This window comes from Sinocyclocheilus anshuiensis, unplaced genomic scaffold (genome assembly GCF_001515605.1).
Source record: "Sinocyclocheilus anshuiensis isolate Anshui unplaced genomic scaffold, SAMN03320099.WGS_v1.1 scaffold152, whole genome shotgun sequence".
Classification (NCBI taxonomy): domain Eukaryota; kingdom Metazoa; phylum Chordata; class Actinopteri; order Cypriniformes; family Cyprinidae; genus Sinocyclocheilus; species Sinocyclocheilus anshuiensis.
The window spans coordinates 3,523,913-3,545,888 of NW_015555781.1; the positions used below are offsets into that span (position 1 = coordinate 3,523,913).

At 38.5% G+C, this 21,976-nt stretch overlaps 2 protein-coding genes across 5 annotated transcripts in view; both read right to left on the reverse strand.

The window, feature by feature from the left end:
• Positions 1-1,736: 1,736 nt before the first annotated feature.
• Positions 1,737-14,834, reverse strand: LOC107674673 (coiled-coil domain-containing protein 97). 4 transcript variants are annotated; one of them, XM_016468736.1, is made up of 7 exons: positions 14,829-14,834; positions 4,884-4,991; positions 4,258-4,407; positions 3,844-4,171; positions 2,409-2,648; positions 2,214-2,337; positions 1,737-1,988 (listed from the first exon to the last, which is right to left on the reverse strand). In XM_016468736.1, exons 2-7 carry the CDS (start codon positions 4,980-4,982, stop codon positions 1,877-1,879), a joined length of 1,053 nt encoding a protein of 350 aa, XP_016324222.1. In that variant the 5' UTR covers positions 4,983-4,991; positions 14,829-14,834; the 3' UTR covers positions 1,737-1,876. The 4 variants fall into 4 exon arrangements, with proteins under 4 accessions (XP_016324222.1, XP_016324221.1, XP_016324223.1 ...); XM_016468735.1 differs by having other exon boundaries at positions 4,884-4,994; XM_016468737.1 differs by lacking the exon at positions 14,829-14,834 and having other exon boundaries at positions 4,258-4,404; positions 4,884-5,293.
• Positions 9,153-21,976, reverse strand: part of LOC107674675 (voltage-dependent T-type calcium channel subunit alpha-1H-like) — a 98,535-nt gene continuing 85,711 nt past the window's right edge. The window contains exons 26-36 of the mRNA XM_016468738.1: positions 21,832-21,976; positions 16,986-17,137; positions 16,382-16,491; positions 14,538-14,671; positions 14,368-14,438; positions 13,649-13,727; positions 13,033-13,154; positions 12,633-12,938; positions 10,946-11,114; positions 10,694-10,848; positions 9,153-10,598 (exon numbers count right to left, since the gene is read on the reverse strand). The exon at positions 21,832-21,976 is cut by the window's right edge and continues 37 nt beyond it. Of these exons, the coding sequence (XP_016324224.1) occupies positions 9,645-10,598; positions 10,694-10,848; positions 10,946-11,114; positions 12,633-12,938; positions 13,033-13,154; positions 13,649-13,727; positions 14,368-14,438; positions 14,538-14,671; positions 16,382-16,491; positions 16,986-17,137; positions 21,832-21,976 (2,397 nt within the window). The 3' untranslated portion in view covers positions 9,153-9,644. The remainder of the gene's footprint in view (positions 10,599-10,693; positions 10,849-10,945; positions 11,115-12,632; positions 12,939-13,032; positions 13,155-13,648; positions 13,728-14,367; positions 14,439-14,537; positions 14,672-16,381; positions 16,492-16,985; positions 17,138-21,831) is intronic.

Below are 21,976 nucleotides of genomic sequence, written 5' to 3' on the forward strand. Positions count from 1 at the left end.
AACGTCTTGCAAGGGTAAATAAATATCTTCTTGTTTGTATAAGTACAGCGTTGTCTTTACGCAAGAAACACTAGTATGTCTACTGTATAAAGGCTCATGGTTTATGCATTTGAGGTCTGAGACCGGACCTGCGGAGAGAGGGCATTTGCCATCTAAATTAGTCATAGCCAATAGCCTACACTTAAATAGCCTGTGCATACAGTAGCATTTCATCTTTTATAAAATGACATTTTGGCCAAACGTATTTTAACAACGGGAAAAACTGAGCGCCCATATAGCTACAACAAACTTTGTAACCTGTTGATCAAAACGTAATGTGATGCTGCCGTTTTAATGATGGACAAGTTGCACATTTGCACACACATTCGCTGGTCAAAAACCCGGCCATAACTGCGTTTGAGTTTGACACAAAGCGACTGAGTGTTCCCGCCCGCCCTTTTTGTTTCAGCACATGCCCCTCAAAAGGTCTGTGCACGGCCCTGGTCCTCTTTTGGAAGGCCAAACAAAGTAGTTTCACTTTCACAACGAAGTACACAGCGCCTTCACGACATGGTGGCGGCGGCGGCAACAATACTACAGCAAGAATAAAAGTTACGCCTTCTTTCTTTGCGTGAACATTTGGGCGGTGTTATGCAAATCTTCCCACATAGTGACATAAGTATGTGGGGGCGTGTTAGAACGAGCCGTTTTAGGTAGGCGTGGCTGACTCTTTTATAAAGAATGTCTTTGGATTTGAGACTTTAGTCAACAACTTTACAGATCTTCTTTATGCACCAAGAGCTTGTAACACTTCAAAGAGAAAGGAAAAATTGAAATCGCATCATATGACCCCTTTAAAAGATATATGGTTACCAAAAAAAAAAAAAAAGTTCAGGAGAACCCAATGCTGAATTTCTCTTTCTACAGAACTAGTGACTGAACCTTGCACAAGCACTCTGTACAGTGCCAAGTAAGTAAAAGATGGCCATATATATTTTTTTTTCATTTCTTTAATGCATCAAAGTAAACCAATTTTTAATTTCGTTATACAAGATTTAACTAGAACAGATTTTTAAAAATGAGTTGAAATATAAAGTCAAGTAGATTATACTTAAGGTCAGTTGCTGTCTGAAAGGTTTTAGTGTCGGGCATTTTGTTTGAAATGCTAATTTTCTTGGTATCATGCTTGCACATGTAACAAACATTCAACAATTCTCTTAAATTACACTGTAAAAAATCTGTTAAATCTCAACTTATTTAGCAATTCATGCACTTGCGTTAAGTGAATTTGGGTAGATGACAAATAACATGAACAAAGATTTTGTTCTAATGTATATGGGAATCTTGTATGTTTTAGATGCTATAAATTGTCAAGTTTTTCTAATTTAATCACAAGTTTGTGTAAACTGTTGCAGTATTTAAAATGAATTGTTAATGGTACAAATAGTATTTCAATTAATATAGATGATTAGGATCAATAAAGAATGCATGCGTATACATTCAGAAGAACGTAATGTAAAAAAGCTTTAAAAGGAAGTCTGGAACGCTGCTGTCATGTCAGCGGCCCATTTGTTTTATTAACCATTATGAGAAAATATGAGTCCTACATACAGAATGAATTTTAAATATGTTTAACCGCAAAAGCCCTTTAAAGTGAAAATGCTTAAGACTTCTAAGTTCTGACCTGCAACTGAGTCTTGATTTTTTTTTTTTTTTCAAAGTCTTTAAACATGACCACAACAACATCTTGAAAAATAGTACTCTTTTATTAAAGACGGCGAGGTGCTGATAATCACATTTAACCTACACAAACAAATATCAAGCAGTAGAAACATGACAAAGAATGTACAACAAATTAAAATTATTTTTTCTGTTGTGAGAACATATACATTAAGGGCTACTGCATCATATCCTCTTCTTCCTCCTCATCCTCTTCATCAAAGTAGCGCTCCTCGGCGTCACGGCTTACAATATCCAGGTTATCATAATCTGGATTCTCATCCACCTCACTGTAATGAAAATATCAATGTTATTGTTATTGTAATTAAGATATTATTTTAATATTAAAATATACGGTTATGTAAGACCTAAAATATGGGCGATTAACACTCTACAGTTCACAATAAATAGCATTATTAACAACTGATTTGAAGAGAAATACATCCTGGTAATGCAATATTTATTTTTTTATACTCCAAATTTGAGACCGATGTGAGCAAATACTATGATCCGACCGGTAGTTGAAGTCATCCTTGCCATCCAGGAAGCGCTGATGCATTTGACTCAGGAACTCCTCTCTCAACATGGCTTTCTCTTCTGCATTCGGCTCCCACTCTGCCTGTCTGGGCTCATCACATTCTAAAACACATTCATCCATTAAAGAAATGAAATGGAATCTCAGTCATGAGTCAGTCAGTGAGATCTCAGACCTTCCTCCTCAGACTCCTCCGCTGCACACTGCTCTCTCTCCTGCTCCTCCTCCAGGCGGTTCTGGATCAGTTTCTCTTGGTAGGAGTTGATAAGCAGGTCAGCGAGTCCCCCCGGGCCACTCCTCATGGCCTCCTCTGAGCGCTGCAGGATCTCCTCTTCGCTGAGGTACTGTCCGATGTACTGCTCGTACAGCAGTGGATCTCGCACACGCATCTGCTCCTCGCTGAAATACTGGCCCTCTGCCGAGAGATAAAGTTGCTGAGTAAGACAAAAGTATCAGAGTGCTATTCTTGCAAGTGGCAGAGGAGTTATTTTATGGATTTTCTGGCCTTGCATTTTTGGTTTTATTAATAATTTTAAGTAACAAGGATACATTAAATCAAAAGTGAGATAATGTTAGATTTCTATTTCAGAAAATTGCTGTTCTTTAGAACTTTCTACTGATAATCATAATAAATGCTTCCTTAGCAGCAAATCAGCATGTTAGAATGATTTCTGAAGGATCATGTGACAGAAGACTGGAGTAAATGCTGCTGAAAATTCAGCTTTGCATCACAGGAATAAAATACATTTTAAAATATATTCAAATACAAAACAGTTATTTTAAAATAATATTTCACACTATTACTGTTTTTGTAATATTTTTGGTCAAATAAATGCAGCCTTGGTGAGCATATGAGACTTACAGACTCCTAACTTTTGAACAGTAGTATATATATTTTATATTACATTATTTTTACCAATTCTTTTTTTTTTACTGAATGAAATATATGACTTTAATAAATTAATCAACATTTGAATGCATGTTGAAATGCATTTTGGGACTGCCGTTGATGCTGCGTTAGAATTTGGACAAAATGAGGTATTTCAACAGGAAATATAATTGTGTAACTTTCTGGAACAGACTTCAAACAAGCTGTGTCTCATCTTGGAGGCTGCATCCTCCGGAGGTCACATTTGTCAGTTGCATACATCATTGAGGTGGTATCATTTAAGAAAAATAATAGTAATTTAAGAAAAATAATAGTAATAAAATTGACTCTTATTCCTTGTGAGGTGTAAAATACTGTAATTTCTTTCTTACTTTGCAATCTAACGGATACTTTTCTTAATGAGACCACCTCAATGATGTATGCAGCCGACAAAATGCGATCTCCGAAAGATGCAATCTCCGAAATGAGATGCAACCATGTTCTAACATTCAGAAAGTAGGCCTACTTATTCAATTTTCAGCAACTTGTGCCAATCTAATGAACAACAGTATGAATTATGCTGGTACATGGAAGTCTGTAAATAACTAAGATCAATTTTACATAAAAGCCTTGAATTTCAAGATTTTTTTTTTTTTTAGAAACTCAGGTAACAACCTGATTTGAAAAACACCAGATTAAAATTCCAGCTGGTGTCTGAAAAAAAAAAAAAACCTGTGCTTACCCTTCTGAAGAGCACGGAGAGCTGCATAACGATGGTTACGGACCCTTTTCCGGTCGGCTGTGCTGGATTCCCGTCTCTGAATCTCCTTGCAGTAATACTGCACTCTGCAGTCACTGCTCAGGTGTGAGAAAGCCTCTGTGTGCTCTGGCTTCAGATGGGCCTGATAGCGCTCTAGAAATACCAAGGGCTTTGATTCGTACTGATCCATTAAAACCTTCTTCTTCTCCTCCAAAGTTAAGTCTGGCTCTCCCAGCTGCTGACTTTTCACTGGACTCCCACTGGCTGCTATAGCCTCTATCATTGAGCTGAGACAGCTGGATGGCTCATCCTGAGGAAAACAAGCAAGAGCCACATGGTTAGAATCATGTATCGAATTATACTGCACATATGAGCTGAACAACGGTGACACCTCACCTTTTGATTTGGAGAGCTGCTTGTTGTGTTTAGGGCTTCCTTGAGATCCGTCTTAGGAGGACATCTGTCTTGAGCAGCAGGTTCATTGCAGTTGTCAGATGTGTTAGGTTTAGTGCATGGCTCGATTTCTCCCCACAATGCTGTCTTCTGCTTTAGAGAGCAGTGTCAACAGAGATACAAGCGGTTAGTATCATTTGGTAATTGTACAAAATGACTAGATATTATCTACATTAGGGCTGCACGATAAATCGCATGCGATATTTAATGCGCATCTCATCTACAGGGAAAAGCTAGCATTTTGTCTTTACTGTCACTTTTCTCTGTCTTTCTATTTTTTTTTTGTGTGATGAAAGATTGATTTTAAGGAAGAGGTGGAGTTTAAGCAAACTAAATGACTGGAGAAGTCTTGATCACCAGAGAGACGTCTGTCATTTCACTGACATTTGGACTAAATATTACATTTGACTAAAAAATACACTTACATGGACGAATCATTCACAATAAGATCAATAACAAACATTTTGAAACTAGTTTGGGTGAATTTCCATTTCATAACTTTACTTTCATGAGGCATGACATTCATAAACCACTCTTCTGTAGATGGTGATGAGCTGAACACATCTCACCTGTACATCTGCAGAGTCTGTCCATCTCTGGCTTGTCCCACAGCTGCTCATGTTTTCATCCTCCTGGGGTTTGACACACGGCTCGATTTCTCCCCACATTGCTGTCTTCTGCTTCAGATTGCAGTTTTAGCGCTAACTGTTGTTGAAATATTACCGTGATGTTTCTGTCTATCGATGTTTTATTCCGCCAAACATACCAACGCTAATTCGAAATCATACTAAATGTGTAACTAATACTACAGTAAGACGTTACCATTCTTGGCTATATTTGTAGCAGTGGGATATATGACAGACACTCGTAACACTTAATTAATGTAATAATTTTACATTTGTCCTTTTAATTGTCCTGTATTCAAAACAACTACTCAAGAAAAGGCGTTTTGGTTTTACGTTCTGACCGTCAGTGTAGCCACTCTATTAGTTCCGTGTGGAACATTTTCAATGCAAATTGAAAGTTCCGTTTATTCCAACGTGTGTAAATTCACCATTGTCCAGTAGGTGGCGACATACGCCAACACTCCGCTATATACTGCTACTGCGTTTGACTAGTCAGAAACCAACAACCAAAAATAATTATTACAGCCACACAGCTTTCGGAATCATCTTTGGGCATCATCATTTTAAAACTAGCTGCATCTTATAACTGAGCATTGAATATCAGGTAAGTAGTGAATAACGCACCAAAAACAATATTAATATTTGTCGCAAAAAATTCCAGTGTTTCTAATAAATCTTGGTTATCTCATATTATTTTGTCGTAATTTTAAAATACTCTAGTAAGATGAGCAACGCATTTCAGTCACCTCACAACACTTTAGTGTGGTTTTAGAAAGCTTTTTGGACGAGGTTTATGAGACTTGGTACTCTTTGTCCGTTGTGATGCTTGACAGCTTTAATAGTGTGCCTCATCTTACTTTACCTTCGACGACTGGAGAATAGCAGTGTAAAAAATTCTTAAAAGTGTCATTTTGTTTTCCTCCGTTGTTATGCTTGACTTAATACATGTACTTTACTTACCTTCGACGACTGGAGAGTAACAGTAAATAAATTCTTCAAAACATACTGATTTGAATCGAGTGAGTGAATCACAAAGCAGTCCATAATATCTGGACAGCTTTCCATTATACCGTTCGCGTTCTCATTAATTTTAATGGCAGTTGCTCGGCTGGCGCAGGATTCCCCAGAAGTACATAATTCAGAATCTGCCATCTTTAATCATGGGCGCTCAGTTCTGCCACCAAGTTTAATGAATCAGCATCCTGAGACGTAAATACCATAATAATAATAATAATGACTAAACCCTTCATTAGTGACTGTGCACTCTACTTTAATATGAAATATTTGCAGTCTGCAAAATGTTGCTTACTTCCATTTTACATTTACTTCCATAAGAATACTCAGCCACTTTTGAATAAATTGCAATAAAATAAAATAAAATTAAATTAAAGAAAGAAAGAAAGGTTTTGCCAGATGGTGTAGTTACTACATTTACCTGGGTCTACATCTGGGATCCTAACATTGCATGTCTGCATACATATGAAATGTGGGAGTCAACAATTCCTTTGTTACTGTGATCATATCCACTTGTTAAGTCATGATGTATGGAATTCTGCTTTTGAGTCCAAGTCTCTACTTGTTTCAGTTGAGAATATTATCTCACAAGCTGTTTATGAGCACTATTTATTCATATCACACATTTACGCTAAGCTTTATATGCTATAGTCCCTAGGTTCACGGACTCCTGGACATCAGTATTTTAACCATTCATAAAAGATGAATCACTGTCTGGCCATCTGAGATTTCGGTATGGAGATAAAGTTTAAGCTACACTATTTTAAAGCTGCTGGGTATGAACTGGCTCTGCTTCTGACCTTATACTCTCACTATCTCTGTTTGTTTGCCCCTCGTTATAAACAAAAGACAAATTGCATCTGATTGAAAAAAAAACTTTTTTAGGGACTGTTTAATATATTAAAATAATATTGAACTGTCTATATAAACTTAAAAAACAAATTACACATCTTCCTTTTGCTGGAAAATGTTTATCTGTAGATGACAGAGAATATCCCTCAGATTAACTGTGGTCATTACAATAAAAGGTAATACAATGTAAAAATAGGATTGTATATAGCTTTCCAAACACCACTTCTTTATCAGTCAAGTCATATCAAAACCAAAAAAAAAAAAAAAACAGCATTAATAAATAAGTTTGCATTAATAAATAAGTTCTAGTTGCAATAACAAGAGAAAAGGACAGAGGAATGACTATCATCATGAAAGCTTGAGGAAAATGCTTTGATTATTTATTGAAGGGTTAAGGACATTAGGCTGCTTAATGGCAAAAGCTCATATACTAGAAAAAAAAAAAACCGCTAAGAATATCCATGTGCCCAAAGTGATTAAACACTTTAAGCAGTTATATACTACTCCATCCATACAGCTCTATCATTTATTCAATAGCAATTTAAAAAACACCTCTCAACAATTCTCTTGCAAAAGACATGGTTCTAGTACCATAAGATACATGAAACACTGCACACATTTGTCTCAAAGTCCAATATTAAATTGATGTCTGATTATGTTGTCAGAGTACATACTTTTATCGGTTGTAATCATCCATGATTTTTGCTTACAACTAAACCTCTTGCACTCATCTCAACATAGACTATCATAAAATATTGCATTAGACAACAATAAGTGAGTTTACTCATTTCTACAAAGAGGAATACCTTGTAATTACATCTCAGTGCAATTAGATATGTCTACAAAATATCTGAAAATTGAAATATCAAAAACTTGTAAAACATCCAGATGTTTGTATTTCTAAATCTCTCAATAACATGCAACTGATTTTCCCTCTCCATCTTTTGAGGAGAATCATAAATGGACAAAAAAGTAAATTAGCACAGCGCAAAAGCTGCATCAGCTATTTTAAATCTCAGGTGATACATTGATGACACTGGATATGTAGTTGTGTGAGTCATGTAATTTAAAGAGCAGGATTCGCAGGTGTCGTTTACCTGTGATGTGCCAAAAACACCATGGCTTAGTTTAACTATACATAAATCACATTGATCACTTCTAAAAAAAAAATCAAAACATAACTTTGTGTTCCTTTCATTAAACAGTTGTCTCATTGTTTCACAAGGGCACAAACCAGCAGTGGCGGCTCGTCGGGGGAGGCACAGCTTCCCCATAATTTTGAGGTGAAAATGGGAGGAGGACGATTTAATGTCCAGAGGTGCCATTTCAAAGCAGAAAAGATTAAAAAAAAATAGATCAGACGTGTACTGATATAAACGCCTTTAAGCCTGGAATACACTAGAAGTTGACGCTAGTTGCCGAAAGTCAGAGCCAGTCTGCAGATTTGAGTTGACAGATTCCATAGAAAATCGCATAGTGTATCACTGAATATTCGAAAGATGCCACAATCCTGCACAGAACGGCTCAACGGCTCTGTGAGAACCTAGAGTATGGTGAATGACGTCAAGTTGGCCATTCCAAGATGGCGGCCGCATCTACGTGCCTGGAGCCGTCGAATGGGGCATTTATACATACATATCTATGATCGGAACAACTTGAAAGTCTGGTAGTGTGTGATCCTCAGTCATGTAGTGTATGATGGCCAGTTTTCCTTTTTCACTATTTACAAAGTCGGTAAGTGTATGATACCTAGTGTTTTAAAAATCTGTTCAGATTTTAAAAGTCATGTAGTGTATTCCAGCCTTTAGTCTTCTGCTTTGACAGTTGTAAAGTTTGAACATCAGGAGAAACAGAACAAGGTCACATTTACATTTGAATTACTCTGTCCTTCACATGCAACTTGTGCCACAGCCAAGGGCCACAAAATGTTAAAATAGGTTCTGTTGTGGTTAAATTAGGTTATAATGTAGAGTGTAGCAGAAATTGTAATATACATTTTGAGATGAACCTGAGTATGGTAAAGGGTTGTGTATGTGAGATACACGTTACTGGCTATGCTTGTTTAAAAAGTGAGTAACCTAACTGGGTAAACTTACAGAAACATTTATAGTGTATTGCACTCAGGCTACAGATCATTTGTAGTTTGGTTCTCATTGGATCTATATAATACGACACACCCCGTCCTCCCAATAGAAAAATAAAAATCATCTCAATATCAGTAGGCCTAAACAGACTAGCATTGATCCCACAGCTATTTGATTAAAAAATGTACATTCACAAGAAGACAACAGAAGACAATTCAAATTGATATGTGCAAAAACATAGATCTCTATAAAAAATATGTGCATATGAATAGAGCTTGTTTCTCCACTAATACAATATGTTCTCTATTTACACATTATGAGTCAATAAAATACATAACATGTACAGTTCTTATTAGTTCTTTTAATCTGTATACTCTGTCTCTACAGAAAACATTACCAATGCTCATGACAAAGGGAGGAAAGACTGACAAATATGATACAGATGATACATAACACTACACATCCTGAACTCAAATCAATGTGATTGAGCACTGGGATTAAAATGAGAACCAGAGTTCCATTTGGAAACCTGAAATTGCATATCCCATGTTCAACACCTTGCCCGATCACAGTCAGATCAAACGCTGTTCCCTGCTAGGATCGGCTGCCATTCCTAGCTGGCATTCACGATGATATTATATTTGAAAAAGAAAGAAAGAAAACTTTGGCTACAGAAAGAGGTCGACGTCCCCTATTCAACTAGTTGCCGCACCCTTGAGTGTGGATGGTAAAATTTGATTAAAGCCGATGTCCCTCATTGGGCTGTCCTGTTTACAGAGCTGAAGTCAGTGGATTCTTCAAATCGGTTATCAAAGGGGCACGGCTGTGTGCTTTCACACAAAATGCCTGCCAGATTGCCCATTGGGGTGGGGTGCGGCAGGGACAGATACTCGGCACAGTGAGAGGGGTGCCGCTCTACTTTGATGAGCGGCTGGGTAGACAGCTGTTTCTCAATCAAATCCAGAGAGTCCCGCTGTAGGGCCAGGTCATAGGATGGCGTCCTCCTCCGTAGTAACATGCTGCTCTCCGACAGCTTTTTCATGGATGCAAGAGAAGCGGGAACTTCCGTTTCAAATGGGGGCTCGATGGAGATACAGGGAGGGCTCATCTTTTTCTTACGGGGAATGTGCAATGACTGTCCACGCATCGGAATGTGCCTCTTCTCACTGAGTTCTTGACCAAACAGCCCGTCATCTACTGAAGAGCAAATCTCAATTGAGTGCCTACGATGGTCATCGGTACCATAGGGTTTTTCCAGAAAACCTTCCGTGTCCACGCTGAAGCACTTCTTTGGGTCTTTGACACTTAAGTTGGCAGCACTGCTGCAGTTCTTCACAGGGACGGGAAGCAGCATCCCTGAGGTGGTATAAGGAGACAGGGAGTGACTCCGGGCTTCTGCCTGAATTCCTACCCACAGCCGTGCTGTACTGTTGATGTGGCGGACCTCCTCGTCGATCGGATCAGCGGAATCAAACATGGAGCCACTGGGGCTGGTGCTTCTGCTGCTGCTGGCCAGGCTGGGAGGTCGAGAAAGGATATTGTGCTGGCTATGGGGCTGCTGGAAGGTGTAGAAGCTGGGGGCATGTCCACGTGGGGGCATTCGAGGAACATGCAGCTTGAAGCTGCCTGTTGTTATCCCTGCCTGTCTGTTGGGATTGTCTTTGGAGTCAAAACTTTGCACGTCGATGGAGTCATTTTTAATTGCCTCCTGAAAGAATAAACATAGGACAACGTGAACATGTAACCTGCAAGCACTGAACAACAGTGAAGCACTTAATACGGATGGGACGAGCGAGAGTATACCTGTCTGTGTAAAGTCCTGCCTATGCTGTGGGTTGGAGAGGGCATGGGAGGGGGAATCTTGGGGAGGTAGTTGAACTGGGAATGGGGAGGAACATCGGGGACCTGGAGCAGGGAATGGCTTACGCATGGCTGGGAATGGACTGAGGTGATAGAGCCTACAGGAAAGGTTAATGAAGACTTTTCATAAGTTTTTCCCCCTTTTGAGATCAGTACTTATTAATACAGAAAGTCATGTACTCTGATTCTTTATACCTAATTCAAGGTACCCTTGACTGGTTTCCACTTCTTCTAGTGGATAAGGAGCACTGGCTGGCCTCACAGGGTGAAACATGTAGCTGTCATTGGGCAAAGAGTGCATCCTTGACACTGACATTTTCCGTGGAGAGAGCAAATTCTCCTGTGTTCTTTGCATCCCCTCATCCTGCGGAAGAGAAATATATTCTTCTGCTTTTGTGCTTTTGCCCTCACACATCAACTCACAAACCTATAAACACCTAGAGCCAAGCTTGTCAGGTTTATTCACCAGCTCACTGCAGCTGACAAAGCAAATACACTCCTTGCCTGAGCAACCCATGAGGGGTAACAAATGTTCCTGGCCTCCCCGCAGAGCCTCACTTCTCACTGTCCACATCCCCTCAGCATATTTTTTTTGTATTGTGACAACTCAGCACCCAATAAAACACAAATGCAATTCTGTTGCCTGCAGCTAACTCAGGTTGCTCCTTATAGAGTTAATGGTGCTCAATAAGTGCAAAACTAAACTTAGAACAAATGGTATAATGCAGGGGTGCCCAAACTTGGTCCTGGAGGGCCGGTGTCCTGCAGAGTTTAGCTCCAACTTGCCTCAACACACCTGCCTTCAAGTTTCTAGTATGCCTAGTAAGAGCTTGATTAGCTGGTTCAGGTGTGTTTGATTGGGGTTGGAGCTAAACTCTTCAGGACACGAGTTTGGACAGCCCTGGTATAATGTTTCGTACACTATGACCAGTTCATTACACCACCTTCTGTTGTCAAGGACCCACAAATATGATGATCCCCTAATAAAAGAACTATAATAAAAGGCAGCTATATATTTTCATGTATAAAGAAAAAATATTAAAGGGGTCATATGATGCTATTTCAATTTTTCCTTTCTCTTTGGAGTATTACAATCTCTTGGTGCATAAAGAAGATCTGTAAAGTTGCAAAGACTAAAGTCTCAAATCCAAAGAGATATTCTTTATAAAAGTTAAGAGTCAGCCACACCTACCTAAAACGGCTCGTTCTAACACGCCCCCACATATCTACATCACTATGTGGGAAGATTTGCATAACGCCGCCCAAATGTTCACGCAAAGAAAGAAGATGTAACTTTTATTCTCGCTGTAGTACTGTTATTGCCGCTGCCGCCATGTCGTGAAGGCGCTGTGTTTCATTGTGAAAGTGAAACTACTTTGTTTGGCCTTCCAAAAGAGGACGATATCTGCTTCGTCATGCCTGGAGCTGATCCGTGCTGGTTGCTGAGGAAATACAACAACTTTGCGCTGTGGATCGCCGGATCGGCTTTCACCGTGGACGAAGCGCTGGCCAATCACAGCACACCGCGCTTTTTTAGAACGATGAGCTTTGTAAAAATCGACGCCTTTCAGAAAGGCGGGGCATAGAGGAGAAACAATAATGTACAGTATGTGGAAAATAATGTGTTTTTTGAACTTTAAACCGCATAAACACATTTCATTACACCAAATACACCAAATAATGTTCTTTTTAGCAGCATCATATGACCCCTTTAAGTGTTACAGCATACCCTAGCACTCTGTTGCAGCCCCCTGGAGTTCCCCAGATCCCAGTTTGAAAACCCTTCATTATTCTATTACCATAAATGCATGGCTTAACTAAAAACATTCTTTCTTTTCGACACTGTTTATTATTGACTTCTGAGTCATTTGGGCAGATATACCTGTCCAGGTGAATCTGGGCGTGCTCCTACATAAGTTGCCCTTCCTTCTGGCCCTGAAGAGCTCCCTGCTGAAACGTTGCTGAGACGCCGAGCCATTTCCATCTCCATCTCAATCTCAGCGTCCATTTCAGCATCTTCTTTAGCCTCCTTATTGCTCTCCTCCAGGTGTTTCATCAGTACAGCCACCACCACGTTAACCAGCACAAACTGAGCCATTAGCACAAAGGTGACGAAGTAGATGGGGGAGACCATGGGCAGATAAGTGAGGCAGTGCTTGTCTTCTGGAAGGCACTCTCGCAGAGTGTCCTGCACATATGCAATGCATTAATGACTAAAACTGCACCTATAAAACACTAAATGCAATTAGAAAAAGAACAATGAAAAGTCTGCACTGTAGTACCTTCATTATGCCATTCCAGTTGTCCCCCGTCGATATTCTGAATAACGTTAAAAAGGCCATTCCAAAGTTCTCAAACGTAGCATGTCTGCTTAATCCTTCGCAAGGGTTGTTGTCAGTGCATTCTAGATGAAAATATAGGTAAATAATAGTTTGACAACAGTCAAATACTTCTTATATACAAAAAGCATAGCTAAACTATCACTGAATGTGTTGCTAAAAGTGGAGATAACCTGACAGAGTTCCCTGTATTATCTTTAAAGGAGCAAATTAGCTGTTACCCCCAGACACGTCTGACACAATAATTAGCATTGATTTTAAAGTTGAAGGCTAATTAAAGTAATTAGAGTGCTTGCCCTTTAAGAGAAAGCATAATCCTGTCATTTGTGTTCCAGAGGCCTCTCACAGGGATATAAGTAGCATAGAAATGTCTGTTTGAGCCTAGAGGCTACCCTACAAAAATGCTGCCATTGCAAGAGCAAGCTCCAAGAAGCGTTTGGGGACCAAATTTAAGCATTTCTGGCCCAAAAATGAGAGTGGCAGCTAAGGTAGAGCAAAGCCGCTAGAACTGTTAAATGGAGCGCTCAGTATGAACAGTGAGCAGGATTGCAGCACTGACCTAGTTTCCCAAAAAGCTCCACGCCAAGTGCCGCATAAATGAAGAAGAGGAGCATAAACAACAAGCCCAGATTTCCCACCTAAAGAGAGGAAGTGCATTATCACAGTATGTTATTAAACAATCAATCACGGGGAGAAGCATTGTGTTGTAGATACTTTATCTCCAACGTTTTCTCTGTCCTCCCCCATGTCTTACATATCCACACAAAGACAAAAACAAATGTGCAGTACATCTATATCTCTTTAAAGCAAAATAACATACACAGCATACTGAATACACTGTAGAAATGTTTTGTCTCTAATATACTGTACAGTATATATTAGAGTTACTTTAGCTGTTACAATATTATTCTCTGTAACACTTTAGTTTAGGGACTACATTCTCACTATTAACTAGTTGCTTATTTGCATGCATATTACTAGCATATTATAGCTGTTTATTAGTACTTATAAAGCACATATTCTGCAAAACCATATTCTACATCCTTAATCCTACCCAATACTTAACAACTACAGTACTATTAATAAGCAGTAATTAGGAGTTTAATGAGGCAAAAGTCATAGTTAATAGTTAGTTAATAGCGAGAATTGGACCTTAAAATAAAGTGTGACCTAAATATTTTTATAAAAATAAAAATATACATTTATTATAAAATAAATACATAAAATGAATGAATGTAACATTAGTTACAACACAACATTAAACACAACATTAGTTACCTGTGGTAAAGCTTGCATAACTGTGTCTAGCAGGGCTCTCATGCCTGTAGCCATCTTCAAAAGCTTCAGTACTGTGGGCAAAAGCACGAAGAGGCACAAATCAAATCCCAGGCTATTTATAATAGAACATGCAAATAACTTTTTGTTAACCAGCTAAAAAACTAAAGTACCTCTGGCTATTCTCAGCACCCTCATAATGCGGATGATGGTGGGGTTGATTGGCAGCGCTGCATTCATCTTGATCTCCTCCAGGGTGATGCCCATGATAGAGAGCAGGACTATGGCTAGATCCAGCTGGTTCCATCTGCCAGCACATTACAACATTATACAGTTAAAATACAGCATCCAGCAACGAGCGTCGTTTAGCTAATCGGTTTTTGAACATTAGGCAAGCTGAGCAAATAAACCGTACACAGATTTATGAGCATATTGCAAACAGAACAACATACTGTTGATTGCACCTGTACATGTGCTAATGTGGGATTAATGATAAACAACAAGGATCATGACTCCTTTTAATTTAGCTGAATTCATTGAACTGAAACCAATGATTCATCCCGTTCCCTACGCATGACATGACATCAGAAACTAGACACCACATATTAAAACATGACTTAATCACACTGTCACGCTTAATTACAAGTGTTTTACAATGTGTTAGAGAGGTTAGTGAAGTTGCCCTGCAATAATATACATAATTAATTTAAGGATTCAAATGCTTGATTACGTCCAAACGCAATGCAGTAAGATTTAAGCGACAAGCAATTTGTCTGTCCAGACCAGATGCAACCTGGCTATGTGATGCAACAAAATCATTCAATCAATCACTGCCAATCAGAAGAGCATATGGATGGGTTCTCTCTGCAAGCGCACTGCACTGAGTGACTGATACAGTCTTTGTTAGGGAATACAGTTGTTGGTTCACATTGAGTTTTAACGTTTATGTTTCCTTTAATTTATTTTCAAGATTATTATTATCCATTGTCGCTTTCAGTATGGTAATAAAGGTCACAAAAAATGGTATCCAAACTCACATTAGACCCTTTTTAACATTAAATAAAGCACATAATCAGTACCTCAGATTATCATTGTCATATGTGTATGTTGTTCCAGCCATGATGTCGCAAATAAAAATAGAAACCATTTCTAAACTAGAATCTGCTGTCGCTCGTCGCATATCGCTTTCACGGCCGGTTAGGACAAAACTCTGATTAACATGGAAAAGATACCTTTTATCACGTGTCTGATTAAAACATGGTCTTATGTTAATTTTAGCGATATATATAATATTGCCAAAAGAACAAAAGAAGTTAAGCATAAGAGTACGTTAGATTTACATAATCCTCCTTTTAATCACTCACACCCTCTTTTATCCCTTAAGTGTACATATTTTTGATTCTTCTTTAGTGCAAATTATTTTTTTCTGTCTGATCTAAGTAACAGTCACACATTGATCTCATGTCTTTGTTGGCTTGAATAATAAATAATCAGTGCACACCATCTCTGAATGAAGATAAAAAATATATTTTGCTGTACACAAAGCTGATGGGGTCTTTAATTAACTTTATCGGGTTAAGCGCTTGCAAATTACCGCATGACTACAGATATCTAAGAACACAAGTATATCCAATACACAAAGAGAGTGTGAGATAAGGGACAAGGTCACTGAGGGGTTGGGGACCGACAAGACTCCCCATAGACCTTCCAAGAGAGACTTCAGTATCAGGATTATAATTAGAATAAGAAGGCTAAGTTAAAAATAAATTGGTAATGTGAATGTAATGTATATAGCAAGTGTAATACCGTAATACCATCTAAAGTGCACACTAAATAAACACTTGTGAATACTGCTTGAAACCATAATTGTTTTGCAAGAGAATATATAATCTCATAATATCAATATAAAATGGATTTTATTTCCAGAAACTTCTTCAGCGCAGTATAGTTTTGCATACATATATTGTTAATGTATTTACATTTACATTAGACAGAGCCATATAGTAGGTCACAATACCTGTCTTTGAAGAATCTCCGAAAACCAAATGCCACAAGCTTGAGCAAAGCCTCAATTATGAAGATGATGGTAAAGACATAGTTGCAGTATTTCAGTGACTCTACAAGGTACTGTGTGAGATAGAAACAATGATTTCAGCAGTTTCAATGCTGTACAATTTATAGTAAAGTAGTATTTTGACAATAAAACCACATTAAATAATGCATAAATGTCTTTGCATTATATAAAAATATCAAACTAGGGGCCAGATTCATGAAAATCTTAAGAAAAAGTTCTTAAGTAATGTAACGTTGGTTTTGGATGTTGGTTAAATGTTCATGTTTTCATGTCTTTTATTTTGTTTTTTTCCATAGTCATGGTTCCCGTCATTACACGTGTTTCCCTTGCCCTCATGTGATCTTGCTATTGGTTCCTTTGTTCTATGTGTTTTTAACTTTATTCTGAAGAGTGTTATTCTTAAGAATGTTTTGTGAATCCGGCCCCAGGTGTCATTTATTTTTAAAGAAAGAGCATAAACGATTTTCAAGCAGAATGTTTCACAAAAAAATGTGTTACTGTAGGTTTCAATGCAGCAAATCAAGATTCAAAGTGTTCATAGACTCACGTGAGGCTGATTGAAATGCTCAATAGACATGGTGACCACATTGATGCAGATGATGCAGGTGATAAAGAGGTCCAGGTAGTGGTTGGCACACAGTGTGTGGATGTAGAGCCGGGCTGGAGAGTAATCTGCATAGTACGGTCTCTGCTGGGCCTCTGTTGATAGAGTCATACAGACAGACAGCACAGAAGAGTCAGTGCAGGGTAAACACAGATAAGCCAAACCACTGATGCAGAGGAAAAAGGCACTGGGTGTAAGGGGACGACTGCTGCAGAGAGGACCAGTACTTTATCTCACCACCATTGTGATATTATTGCAACACTATTCACTCAAAGTCCTCTCATGCAGCACTTGTGCCTTCATGGGTTTCAAGCATGCTGCTTTGGTGAACATGCCGTTGTAAACATGGCAGTATGTGCGAGAACCTCTGAAAGGACTTCTGTGAGTAGCACAAGTTACAGGGACAGGTGTTTCTCAAGGAGAGATTAGAGGTGACTGTTTATCGATTAGTTGTACTGTGTGTGTGATATGTTGGACATGACAGCAACCATAAAATTTATTTGAGTTTGAATCCATCTTTCTGAGTCTGCCATAAAAGCAGGTTTACAGGTAAATACCATATGCCAAGAGAGAAGCCTTTGAGCTACTGAATATCTGAGCATGCAGGTACAGCATAACCATGAAATGGAACATCTCTCCCTAGCAGATACCGCACTCATGGCCAGCTTAAAAGTCTTATAAAGTTGCACACAGAAACAGTCTATCTTTCAATATGATGGGATAATGGCAGGCCCAGATGGAATCTGTTGACGTTTTCAACATTTTCTGATCCGAATTCTGCAGGATCTAAAAAGAGTTAATCTGTACTCTAAGTGACAGTTGAAAGCTTTATTAGCAAATTAGTCCAAATATTTCATATAAATGAGCTCAAGGGTAGAGCATGTTTAGAACTTTGATCATTTGAATTTTGAGGAAATCCGCTGAGCTATCTGTGCAGATTCCATGTGGGTCTGAATAATGAACAGATCCACAGATCGGTGATTTGGATATACTGTATATAGAAATGTTTCTTCAACTTCAGATACCTTTGTGTCCAAAGGGGTTTATGTTCTTTATGTCCCAACTATGATAATCTAAACAAATGTGAAATGAACATTTGTGATATTTTTTGCGTGAAATTTATTTATTAATTTATTTTTGTGTAAAGTGATGTCCCTCAGTTATGGTTTCATTTTCACAACACCAAACATTTTTGTTAATTGAGTCATGTTTGAAGAAAAATTAAGGTAAATCTCTGTTGTAAACATAATAATTTCCATCATAATTTTGACTAATTGTGCAAAAAATTAAAAAATATTAATTGTATTTAGGATGAATAAAATGCAAGCCATTAAATGATCCTGAATAAATCCATTTTATTTCAACCATATTAAAGGTGTCTTTTACATCATAGAATACTTCTGAACACAATACACAATTTGAGATGTCATGTGAATTTTCATAACAATTCTCCTGTGATATACGATAAATATGTTCTACGAAACTATTTTCTTAAATCCACATGGCCACAGTTGAAAAAACATCCGTTTATACGAATATTTGCCTCCTTTTCTTCCCTGTCCTGCTAAATGCACTCTGTGTTGAGGACAGTTTTGTGAGACGTCCTTCGATCTATCCCAGATGAATGAATTGAGGGGCTCTTTGAATAGATCTAGGGAAATAAAACTCAACTGCTATGGACTCAACTATGAGTACTATAAGTCACAGTCACATACACGATTAATCCCTTGACTGCTGTAAAGGCTGGAGGAGCCAAGTGTGACAAACGTAGATAAAACTGTCAGCTTTTATGCTAAAGTTCATTTATTAGGAAGCTTTGCCCTGGCAGGCGTGGTGCTTAAACAAAGAACACACGTCTTCACATTTATTCGTTTAGTCACATAAAATCATGGCTGGAATTCTTAGATTCCTTAATGCTCACAACCAGACAACCCTAATAGTGCAGTGTACCGAACTGATTTAGACAGACAGCCAGACCACAGGCAACTAATATTCAGTCTCTCAACTGGATAATATGATGTAACTTTCCTTGATGTAAAATTACATGTTTGAGTTCAGCACTCTAAATGAATATCATCCACACATCCCCCCAACTCATCTTAAAAACTGTCACGGAGCAACTGCCTCTTCTCACGTCATTGTTTTCCAGCATCGTGAGGACACCACACACTTTGAATTTCTTACTACCTCTTTGGATGTACAGTGGATATAGAAAACAATCACCCACCTTTAAAATGATCACATTTTGTTGCTTTGCAGCCTGAAATCCAAGTGAAAGATATAACACCAACATGTCAGAAAAAAAAATTATAATAAAAAATACAGAATCATCAGCTCAGCATGAAAAGAGTTTTGCTGGAGCATTTCAGTCCTTGAAGTAGTGCAACTGAAGCAAACAATCAACTATGGGTGGCAAGGCACTGTCAAAAGATCTCCGGGATAAAGTTGTGGACAGGCACAAGTCAGGAGATGGATATAAAAAAAAAAAAAAATTCAAAGGCCTTATCAATGCCTAGAAGCACATGAAGTCTATTATAAGATGTGGAAGGTATTTGGTACAACACAGACCCTCCCTGGATCAGGACGTCACTTCAAACTGGATGAAAGAGCCGGAGGAAACTGGTCAGAGAAGCGACCAAGAGGCCTACAGAAACTCTGAAGCAGCTGCAGGAATTTATGACAAAGAGCGGTCATTGTGTGCATGTGACAACAATATCACAAATTCTCCACAAATGTGGCTTGTATGGGAGGGTTGCAAGAAAAAGGCCACTCCACAAGAAAGGCCACATGCAGTCACGACTGAGCTTTGCCAAAACAAACCTTGAAGATTCTGAGGCAGATGAGACTAAAATTGAATTATTTGGCCTCAACTGGTGGAAATCCAATACAGCTTACCATCCAAATAACCCCACTCCTACAGTAAAGCATGGAGGTGGTGATATTCTGTTATGGGGGTGTTTCTCTGCAGCAGGGACTGGAGCACTTGTCAGGATAGATGGAAAAATGAATGGGGCAAAATACCCTCAAATTCTTGAGGAAAATCTGCTGCCCTCTGCCAGAAAGTTGTCAATGGGAAGAAGGTTTACCTTCCAACATTACAATGACCCAAAGCACACAGCAAAACTGAGCACACAGTGGTTGAAGGAGAAAAAGGTGAATGTCCTTGCATGGCCTAATCAGAGCTCAGACTTAAAGCCCATTGAAAATCTGTGTAACGACTTGAAGACTGCAGTCCACAAACGCTCATCATCAAATTTAACTGAACTTGAGCAGTTCTGCAAAGAAGAGTGGGCAAATATTGCAAAGTCTAGATGTGCAATGTTAGTAGAGACATATCCCAACAGATTAAAGACTGTAATTAAAGCAAAAGGTGGTTCAACAAAATACTGACACAAGGGGGTGATCCTTTTTCCAACTCAGTGATTCTGGTTTTTTATTTTTTTCTGACATGTTGGTGTTATATGTTTCACTTGAATGTTATAAGTTGCACTGAGTAAATACAGCTGGATAAAACAGAAACTGTGTCCGTCTTCATTTCAGGCTGCAAAGCAACAAAATATGATTATTTTAAAGAGGGGTGATTCTTTTCCATACCTACAGTATGACTACTAGAGTTTTCAACTGATTACAATTCTAATGTAATAATTTAAATTTGCAGATTTGCAGATCCTGTGGTCCACAGCAATCCAGTTTGCAATTGAGTTTGTATCTGTCTGAGAACTTTATACATTTATTCACCAAGGATGCATTAAAGTGAACAAGTCACAGTGAAAACATTTGTTACAAAAGACTATTTCAAATAAATGCTGTTCTTTTGAACTTTGTATTCACCAAGAAATCAGGATAAAATAATTTATCATTCCACAAAAATATTAAGCAGCACAGCTGTTTTCAACATTGACAATAAGAAATATTTCTTAAGCAGCAAATCAGAATATTAGAATGATTTCTGAAAGATCATGTGACACTGAAGACTGGAGTAATGATGCTGAAAATTCAGCTTTACATCACAGAAATAAATTACATTTGACTTAAATTGTACTTTGTTACTGTATTTTTTTATCAAATACTGTAAATACAGCCTTGGTAAGCATAAGAGACTTTGTTTCTGAGACTTCAAAAACATTAAAAACCCCAAACTTACGAACGGTAGTGTGAACTTGGTGATTGTTCACAGAGAACGCACTCTTGGTCTACACATGCAGACACATTTTTGGCCATTGCGCTGCATATCGTGCCATGATCATAACATATTAAAATCAACTTTTCAAGTTTAAAAGTCTTTGAAAACCATTTTTACATGTGAGGATGGGCTTTTTGCTGCCTGTTATCAGTAAGTGTTTGGTTAGGTGCGTTGACTCTACTGACTCTGCTCAAGCTTGGTACTTCAACCTTGAACTGCTCTGATGGTAGGAAAATGAACACTTAACTAACATTAAACGAACAGATCTAATTAGTACTAGTTCAAACTTCTATTAACTGACCACACTATATACAGTATTCACAGCAGGATTCTCTGCTGCTTTGGCCATGATGCTGACCCCATATGTACTGTGCAAACTTCCCCTGTTGGCTTGTCATGCAGCATTTTGTGTTGCGGGCATCTCATGCAGGAACATGCTGCAGTCCATCACAATCCAAGGCTGACATCAGATTGGAGCCAAATTGTGCATGGTTTTTGAATTTCCTCAGCCTTTTGACTGCTTCTGTCTTTTAAAAAAAAATCTTTCTCTAGCTTTCTCTCTCAGGCTCTGGAAGCAGGCAGTGCTCAGAAAAATAGACTACCGACCAGACCCGCTATTCTCCTTACTCCTGCGCTTTTTCTCCAGCAGTCTCTGCCTCTTCTCCTCGCGCAGACGTGTCTCCTCTTCCTCCTGGTCCTGACGACACTTGTGGAAGTTCTCCACCACCACTCCCACAAACATGTTCAGCAC